Source organism: Mastomys coucha, unplaced genomic scaffold, assembly GCF_008632895.1.
Source record: "Mastomys coucha isolate ucsf_1 unplaced genomic scaffold, UCSF_Mcou_1 pScaffold3, whole genome shotgun sequence".
Classification (NCBI taxonomy): Eukaryota; Metazoa; Chordata; class Mammalia; order Rodentia; family Muridae; genus Mastomys; species Mastomys coucha.
Genome location: NW_022196909.1, coordinates 13,638,367 through 13,648,161, shown reverse-complemented (window position 1 = coordinate 13,648,161; position 9,795 = coordinate 13,638,367). Strand labels below are relative to the sequence as shown.

The window sequence follows — 9,795 nt, the reverse complement described above, 5'->3', positions numbered from 1 at the left end:
GATTTATTATTATTATTATAAATGAGTACACTGTAGCTATCTTCAGACACACCAGAAGAGGGCATCAGATTTCTTTATAAGTGGTTATGAGCCACCATGTGGTTACTGGGATTTGAACTCACAACCTTCTGAAGAACAAACAGTGCTCTTACCCGCTGAGCCATCTCACCAGCCCAGATACCTGATTTTTAAGGCCAGCCTGGTCTACATAACAAATTTCAGAATTCCAGGTCAGCTGCAGCTACATAATGAGACATAGTCTCAAAAAATAAATAGATGAATGACTATTGGGGAGGTGGCAGAGGCAGCGTGTAGCAATGGTTGGGCAAAACCAAAACTTATAGCACCAAACACGTGCTTCTGCTTCCACCTCTCTGTTTGTGCCCTACCTCTCTGTAGAGCTGCCAGCTGTCCTTGTCAGGTTGGTTTTTATACTGAATTATATTTATGGTGACATCCAAATACTTTAATATACATCTCTATAGGTTTCCACTTTGTCAAGCACCATCATGTTGAGCATCACTGACTGGTTTCACTTCTGTAGATCATATAATTAAATGTATTACACTTGTGGTATTTCTTAGACCGCTGTCACATTTTTAAGTGATCCTGGATCTTAGGAGAGTAGGCCAACTTTTCTATACCATAAAAATAACAGTTTTACTTAAAACATTCAAATTATCCTCAAAGATGGGCAGGAACGGGGCTGGAAAGATGGCCCAGTGCTTAACATATGGACTGGTCTTGCAGTTTCAATTCCCAGCACCCAGTAGCTCTGCTTCCAGGATCTTATGCCTCTGGCCTACGTGAGTACTTGCACTCAGGGACATACCCCCTTCTACTCCCAACACACACACACTTAAAAATTAACAGAGTTTTTAGGTTTTGGTTGGATTTTGGGGGGGGCAGTGTTTTTGATTTTTGGTTTTTAATTTAGTACTACTTTTCAAATTCTCTCTCTCCATTTTTTTTCTGGTAGTGTTTTATAATGTCTCGCACTCCTTAGTGTTCCTGAGCTGAGCTTGGTTTAATAAAGTATCATTTGCTCTGGACATCGTGATAGCCTGCCTCTGCACACGGGGTAAGGGCAGGGGTCAGTGGAGGCTGATGTCCCCTCCCCACCTGCTCCCAGAGCACATGTCCCTAGAGTAGGAGGAGGAAGTGCACTTGCCCCAGCTTGTGGCTCTGGCTGTCACTCCCCAGTGTCCAGCATCTCTGTGAGGCCTGTGCTCGGGCAGGGACATCTCATACAGAGATGCCGGATGCTTCCACTGGCTGCTTCCGCTCTGCTGCTCCTGGGCAGTGTTAGGACAGCTGGCGGACTGCTTCGCCTGCTCCTCCGTTTACTCTCCCTGAGTTAGTTACTAGCTCTCACTGTTGTCTCCACTCCGGTTTTGTTTTCATGAGGCGGGGATTGCCCGGGGAGAAGATGGGAATGTGTGTTTTCAGTTTGTGTCCCCACACTCTCTGATAAGTAACCTCTAACACCAGCTTCTCAAGAGCGAAGTAAGAAGACTGGAAAGAAACCAAGAGCGCGAGAAGTCTGTGGCTAACCTGGAGTACTTGAAGAATGTCTTGCTGCGGTTCATTTTCCTGAAGCCCGGTAGTGAAAGAGAGCGGCTTCTTCCTGTGATAGACACCATGCTTCAGCTCAGCCCTGAGGAAAAGGGAAAGCTTGCCACAGTTGCTCAAGGTACGTGATGGGAGTCACTCACCGGTGCGTGGTGGGAGTCACTCACCGGTGCGTGATGGGAGTCACTCACCGGTGCGTGATGGGAGTCACTCACCGGTGCGTGATGGGAGTCACTCACCGGTGCGTGATGGGAGTCACTCACCGGTGTGTGATGGGAGTCACTATTCACCGGTGCGTGATGGGAGTCATTCACTGGTGTGTGATCCTGGGTGTGACCATTGCTCTTGCACAGGAATTGATGTGTACATGTAGCCTTTTTCTGTTTAAATTTTATTCACTTGGATTACTTTTGTCATACATATAACTAGGGTTGTAAACCTGGCTCTTTAACATTCGAGTCAGTTGCAATAAGTACATCAATGAGTTCAGTACACAGGAAGCTACAGTATGACCCAGCTCTGAAGAGTACGTCTGTATCCTGGAGTTGAGTGGGCCGTGTCTTGTTTTTAATGTGTGTTCACATGGTTTCCTCCTCCCACGCCCCCCCTTACTCTACTCCCACTCCTTGACAGTAGAGGAACAACGGTCATGTGACCCAGTTCTTGTCTCTGGCTAGTAGTCCACTCTCCTGGTGCTGTCCCATGGTGACTGTAATGTTCACATCAGCGAGGTTAACAGTGTTTCTGTAGGCTCCTTTGAAATGAATGCTATGGTTGATAGACCTGACTTGAAAATGCAGATTTAAGAATCACGATTTTACTTTTGAGTTGGTCTAGAATGTTTTCATTCTCAAGCATACAAAGAAAATACAGCGGTGTCCCTCGTAGCTGTTGTCAGTCTCTGGTTTTCAGCTCATGGCCAGTTTTTCTAGCAGATGTAAAAGTAGCGGCTTGTAGTCTCCTCCTACCACACCATGGTGGTGGTATCGCAAAGCAGTTTCCACTCTGCGTTAGTTGGCAGCCTCCTTCAAGCTTTGTTTTGTTGCACTTTTCCAGCTTTAGTTGAGTGAAGAGTTGTGAGGGTCTAATTGTTTGGATTTGTGAGTTACAATAAGTCATGTATTTAACTTAATACACCATTTATGAATTGAAGAAACTCATCATTTTTCCATAGCAGTCCAGCATTTTGAATTTGGTATTTATAGGAGCATTACTCTTTTTCAAATACACTTATTCAAATACAATTTTTTGATTACATCCAGGTGAGCACCAAGAGCACCTCACGAGTGTACTGAGTACTTACTATGGCATTGCAATACTAGGCCCGAATGTATAGATGCCAACTTGTGACTAATGTCCTCATCTTGATGTTCCTCTATCCCCTATACATCCTAAATAAACTAATAAATTTAGAATGGTCCTTGAATTTAAGGCACTTGGTATTCTTAGAAAGACAACCTGCTGGACCTCACCCAAGATTTTACATTCTTAGCAACCTGATGCTTGTGGCCTGGGGCTGCACCTGAGGAGCTCTTAGCTAGAGGACCAAGAGGATTCAGGCTGAATGTTTGGCAGTTTTATTTACTTCATGATGAGTACTGGTAGTTCATGCAACCTGCCTTCCTTTTTTTTTTTTTCTTTTAGATTTATTTATTTTATTTATATGAGTACATTGTAGATGTCTTCAGACACACCAGAAGAGGGCATCAGATCCCAAGAGATGGTTGTGAGCCACCATGTGGTTGCTGGGAATTGAACTCAGGACTTCTGGAAGAGCAGTCAGTGCTCTTAACCGCTGAGCCATCTCTCCAGCCCTTATTTTTTGTTGTTGTTTTTTCGAGACAGGGTTTCTCTGTGTAGCTCTGGCTGTCCTGGAACTCACTCTGTAGACTAGGCTAGCCTCGAACTCAGAAATCCGCCTGCCTCTGCCTCCCAAGTGCTGGGATTAAAGGCGTGCGTCACCACCGCCCAGCTGCAACCTATCTTCCTAATGGAGAATGCTCTCAGTACTTACAGTACTCTTATTTCTGTCTACTGAAGTACAGATCACCATAGCCACTGTTAACAATAACCAAATGAAGCCAGGCATGGTAGTATATACATTTAACCCCACCATTCTAAAGGCTGAGGCAAGAGGATACCAAGAGGTTAAGTGTTTATCCCGGGCTACAGAGTGAATATTGGGCTATATAACCAGACCCTATCTCAAACAACAACAAAAAATGTCAGTATGAGAATAGACCATGTATTTGTGTATTGTTTATCTGTTGTATATATCTGTGGTATATGTTCTGTGCATCCTTGCCATGGCACACATGTAGAGGTCCAAGTACAGTTTCGGATCCTGGGTTCTGTCTTTCTACTATGTGAATTCCTGGTATCCATCTCAGATCATAGGGTTGGCAGCAGGCACCTTTATCTACTAAGCTGTGTTGCTAGCCATATATTTTAATAAATAATTTTCCTTAGTTGCTTTTATGTATTGTTTTAATTTATTCTCTCAAATTAAACCTACATTTTCATTATAACATTTTTGGGATTTGTTTTTGTGTTTTGTTTTGTTTTGTTTTATGTGAGACAGAGTTTCTCTGTAGCCCTGGCTATCCTGGAAATCACTTTTTGGGTTTTTTTTTTTTCAAGACAGGGTTTCTCTGTGTAGCCCTGGCTGTCCTGGAACTCTCTGTAGACCAGGCTGGCCTTGAACTCACAAATCCACTTGTCTCTGCCTCCTAAGTGCTGGGATTAAAAGCATGCTCCATTACTGCCTGGCTTTGGAATTCATTTTTTATACCAGACTGGCCTCAGACTTAAAGATCTGCCTGCCTCTGCTTCCCAGGTGCTAAGATTAAAGGCCTGCACTACCATGTTTCATTAAAAAATTTATCAACACTTAAGGAATGAAATGTGTTTTCTTCTACTCAAATGCAGCTTTTAGTAAAAATATATTCTCAATCATTTATCCCGTATACTTAATATAAAATACTACAAACACTTAGTATCTCCCATTTTTAAGTTTAGAATTTCTTGATCTGTACAAGGGGTCCCTGCAAGCTCCACTGCTGGCAGAGAAAGGAACTGCAAGAGGCAAGAAAGAAAGTCAGTTCAGTATGACTCAGCTGGTGCTGCTTCACACTCTGGAGTCCACACCAGGCAACTGGAGATGGATTTCAGTACGTTACAGCTGTGGAAAAACATTCCCTGGTAAAAATTGCCATATGCACAATAAAGCTTACAATGTGACCATAGCAAAACTCTTTTGCAAAGTACGTATGACCTCTACCATGAAGATGGATTCTATAGCTTAAGGGTCTAGGAGATAGAGTAGAGGTCATCAAGTGACAAAGTACATGTGACATCTCCCCTAAAGATGGGTTCTATTGACTGATAAAGCTCAAAATAAAGGTCACCAGGTCATTAACAACATTTATGCTCATCCTTCCACTGAGGAGACAAGCTATCTGCTTAACATTTCTGCTTTCTCTAGAGCAGGTCTGTGAGCTTGTGTCCTCTACATTGAGCAACAAATTTAAAAAACACTAATCTCAGAGGTTTTAAGAGTTTAAATAATTTCACAAGAACATACATGGGAGTTCTCAGAACCTAGAACTCTAAGGCATGTGTTTCTAAAAGCTGTGAATGAACAGGAAAACACCAGTTCTTAAACTTCAAAGTTTATGTTTTCATTTCACTTTTTTTTTTTTTTTGGTTTTTTGAGACAGGGTTTCTCTGTGTAGCCCTGGCTGTCCTGGAACTCACTCTGTAGACCAGGCTGGCCTCGAACTCAGAAATCCGCCTGCCTCTGCCTCCCAAGTGCTGGGACTAAAGGCGTGCGCCACCACCGCCCGGCTCATTTCACTTTTTAAAAGTGCTGTATTAGTACTTTTCTGCACCGAATCTGTCAGCTGCTGTGATAAAGTACCACAAGCAAAGCAGCCTAAGGAAGAAGCACGGTCTCTCTAGCTTATCGCTCCAGAGGGGGACAGCCAGTCATAGCAGGGAAGACATGGAAGCTGGGGCAGGAGGCCAGAGCAAGTATTGGGACCCGGCTGTAAATCCTCAAAGCCCCACCAGAATATTCTTCCTCCAGCAAGGCCCCTTAAAGGTTCCAAACAGAGCCACCAGCTAGAGACCAAGGGCTCAAACACAGGAGCCTGTGGACAACAGTTCATGTTCAAACCATAGTTACTGTGTGGGCTTGCATGCATGCATATACAGGTATATACAAGCTACACAATGCATGTAAACTGCAAGGACAGCTTTTGGAAGCCAGTTCTCGCCCTCTATAGTATGTTCCAGGAATTGAACTCAGGTCATCGGGCTTGTAAGGCAAGCTCTTTTACCCACTGAACTTATTTTAAAATTATTTGTACTTTTCTCACTGACATAGGCGATGAAAACCCACAAAATTAAAAACCATGATGGATTAATGATAGACACAGATACAGTTGGCAGTACACCAGTAAGAAGGAATCGTATAGAGCATCAAGAAATAGTTAAAGAACCAGGAAAGAAAGCACTGGGCGGATGTTTAGTTGATGTCCTGTCCTTCCATGTGGAAGCCTTTCCCTCTGTTTTGCCTCAGAGTTTTAAGAGAAGGGCTGGAGACGTAGCTCTGTACAGTGTTTGCTTAGCATGCAAAGAGGCCCTGGGTACCATCCCCATTGATGCCTAAATATGTGGTACACACCTCTAATCACAGCCTTGATTTGGGAGGTAGAAGAAGAGGTTCAGGAGTTCAAGGTCACCCTCAGTTGATCAGTCTTAAGACACAGAGACCCTGTGTCTGGGAGGAGGACAGCTGCTGTTTGTTGATTTTTATAAAGTAGACTTTCTTATGGGGAAAAAATGTTTTCAAATGACTTGAGAAAGTTTCTTAGACCCCTCTTATCTTAAAGAAAGATAATACCTAGTAAGCATCTAGGAAAAGTCCCATGGGCTTGTGACACATCTTCAAGGTTAGAAAGGGAAATTCAAGAGGAACAACATACAGAGAGGAGAATGGAAAAGGGAGATTGTGTCTCCTCAGTGGTACCTGAGGTAGTCTGAAATTGTACTTATTTTGGCATAAACACACATAAATGGCATCATTTGATAACAATAAAGTTCTAGAGACTGGAGAGATGACTCAGTGGCTAAGAGCACTGGCTGTTCTCCAGAGGACCTGAGTTCAATCCCAGCAATCACAAGGAAGCTCGTACCCAGTTGTAACTATAGTAACAGGGGCACCAATGCCCTCTTCTGACCTCTACAGGTGTTGCACAGGCATATATGGAAATGAAATTCTCAGACACGTAAAATAATGATAAAAGTTCTAAAAGGAGAAGAAGAGAAAGAATAGGACAGAAATAGTAAATAGATTTTTCTAAGACTGATTAGAGACTCAAACCCCAAAGATTTCAAGGAAAAAAAGGAAAAAAAAGTCTACCTCTGTTCACAAAAGTTAATAAAAAAGGAGCATACGAAATCAATAGTGGTATTGTTCATGTACCTGGCACACTGAGCTTTGTCCAATACCATGTTCCAAAGAAATTTAGAATAATAATTAATGGCTGGGCGGTGGTGCATGCCTTTAATCCCAGCAGTTGGGAAGCAGAGGAAGGCGGATTTCTGAGTTCGAGGCCAGCCTGGTCTACAGAGTGAGTTCCAGGACAGCCAGGGCTATACAGAGAAACCCTGTCTCAAAAAAAAAAAAAAGAAAGAAGAAGAAGAAGAATTACTGTGTCTTTTATAGTGCCTGTAATCAATGAAATAGACAATATTTACTTATGCTATGTAGTAATTCCATATTTAGTTTTCACATTGATAAGATTTAATAATTTCTACTTTTAATTTTGCAAAGGTGAGGAAGAAAGCGCTCCTCGTTCCTCTGGATGGGCATCCTATCTGCATAGCTGGTCTGGACTGCGGTAAATTGATGGAAGATTCTTTGGTGACTCAACAGAAATTCCTTTGGAAAAAAATGGATATCATTATTTGATCAGGAAGTGTGCATATCTGCTCACATCCCCTGATGACTGTATATATGTATGGTCCGTGTATTTAGACTCTCATCCTATACTAAAGGACAGCAGCTTGAAGCAATGGTACCAACTGTCCATTGCCCTCTAACTTAGCACGCAGCCTCACAGTCTCTGTGATCTCCGTCCACAGGGGCAGCAGTTCATTCCTGCACTCGGGAGCCCCGGGAGACACTCATTTCTACGTAGTACTGTGAATTTTGATAGTAAACTAAATTTTGGTACCATACCAACTGGGGAACTTAATCTTTTAATAATGTTTCAAGATTGAGGAAATGCTTTATTGGTAAGGTTGCCATGTTTATTAAAGGATTATGAAGTAAATATGCTATGGTTAATTATGAGGATAAGTTAAATTGCAATTCAGTCAGTTGCTTTAAAATAAACCCCCTCTCCCATTTCTTATTTTCACACTTGGCCCTAGTCCTGGTGATGCGAGGCTGACTGAGCAGGTGGGCCCCACCTCAGCTGATGTGTTCCATGGTGTCTCCAGGCTTAGTATGCTGCCACTGTTTGTAAGCCATGAGTCGCTTTTGAGAATTCCGTGTCTCGAAACTGTGACTGTCTTACTCAGCGTTAAATCCACATATGAACCTGGTGCTTCCAGTATTGTTCAGGTAGACTTACTTCCTAAGCATGACCCCAGAGAACTCAAGCTCACTACTGCTAAATAAGCCTAGCTGGAGGAGTGTCTCTGTCCTCATGTCTCTGGAAATACTGTATTGACTAGATTAAAATTGTGCTCTTAAATCGAATTTGGGGATTATATTTTAATGTGTAATTTGTTAATAAATAGCCACATAGTGCTGTCTGGAGTATTAAGCTTACGGTTTATTCTCCAATTTTCAGAAACTACTTGAGTCACTATGAATATTGGTTTCCAACCTGGTTTGGCTGAAATTTGCTGCTGATATGTCAAGTTTGTTCTCTTAAAGTTGTCCATCTCTCAGTGTTCGCTCCTCCTGTGTTAGACAGACCTAGCAAGTAAATGTGCTGTTCAAACACATCCCTCTCAGAGCTGACTCTAGAAGGTGAGGTTCTCCACCTTCACAAGCTGTGAATGTGACTATGCCCAGTGGGATCCCATGTCATTTTAGTAGTAGTTAAATGAACTCCATGTTTTCTTTGGGCCTAACATGCCTTTTGAAGTCTGTATAAACTTGTTTTCAAATCTAATCTGTTCATATGAATATAATAAAAATGCCTTTTGCATGGTAAAAATTACTTTGATTACAAAAGACATATATGCTTTTTGTGACCAGCAATAAGGAACTGTAATGACTGATTTCTATTAAATGCACTTAACTATATATTATATTTTTATGACTACTGTTCTTCTGTTTTGATTTAGTTTTTGGTTTTTTGAGTCAAGGTTTCTCTGTGTAGCCCTGGCTGTCCTGGAACTCACTCTGTAGACCAGGCTGGCCTCGAACTCAGAAATCCCTGCCTCCCAAGTACAGATTTAATCCCAAGTGGGATTAAAGGCGTGGGCCACCGCTGTCCGGCAACTACTGGTCTTTTGTTAAACACTTGTCTCTTTGGGGTTTTAAATTATGTTGTAAAGTGAAGTTGCAAATTCCTTTCCTACTGTACCTCCATGGCTGGGACCTGTTGGGACTGCAAATGTGTTATGGACTGAGCTACTCAGAAGGCCACTGTGGAAAAATTCCTCTCAGCTCAGGAATTTGAGGCCAGCCTAGTAAGACACCCTCCCCCTAGCTTCCGAAGAGAATACAGACAGCCAGGCATGGTGGCACATGTCTTTAATCCTAGGATACTGAGGTAGGTGAATCTCTATAAATTTGAGGCCAGACTGGTCTGCATAGGGAGTTCTAGTTTAGCTAAGGGCTATGTAATGAGAAGAACAGAAGAGACACAGACACACACCAGCTGGACCTGAAAAAAACACGTATGCCTTTGGGCAATGTAGACATGGATTTAAGTAGAGACAGACACCTGGCAAAGGGTGCAGTCTCAAGGTGACCTCAGGTTCTGCTCAGTTCATGCAAATTCGCATGGACTGGACTACAGGGAGAGGCAGAGCAGAGAAAAACACCGGTCCTGTGAAAACATGGACCAGCTGAACCCTGGCTGGGAGTGAGCATGGTCGTTAGGCCTAGTAATTAATGGGTATGTGGTGTTCAACCAGTTCAGTGCAATTCTCATCTCCATTGTGCCCCTAACAACTTGTTTTTGAGACTTTCTA

General features: G+C 42.6%; 1 protein-coding gene across 5 annotated transcripts in view; it reads left to right on the top strand.

Annotated features, from left to right (window-relative positions):
- Positions 1 to 8,906, top strand: part of Gcc2 (GRIP and coiled-coil domain containing 2) — a 54,026-nt gene extending 45,120 nt beyond the window's left edge. For 2 of the 5 annotated variants that reach the window (XM_031346737.1, XM_031346736.1), the window contains exons 22-24: positions 1,492 to 1,693; positions 4,611 to 4,773; positions 7,412 to 8,904. In XM_031346737.1, the coding sequence (XP_031202597.1) occupies positions 1,492 to 1,693; positions 4,611 to 4,773; positions 7,412 to 7,415 (369 nt within the window). In that variant the 3' untranslated portion in view covers positions 7,416 to 8,904. Of the gene's footprint in view, positions 1 to 1,491; positions 1,694 to 4,610; positions 4,774 to 7,411 lie in introns of all 5 variants that reach the window. The other 3 variants (XM_031346740.1, XM_031346739.1, XM_031346741.1) reach the window with 2 other exon arrangements.
- Positions 8,907 to 9,795: the final 889 nt, after the last annotated feature.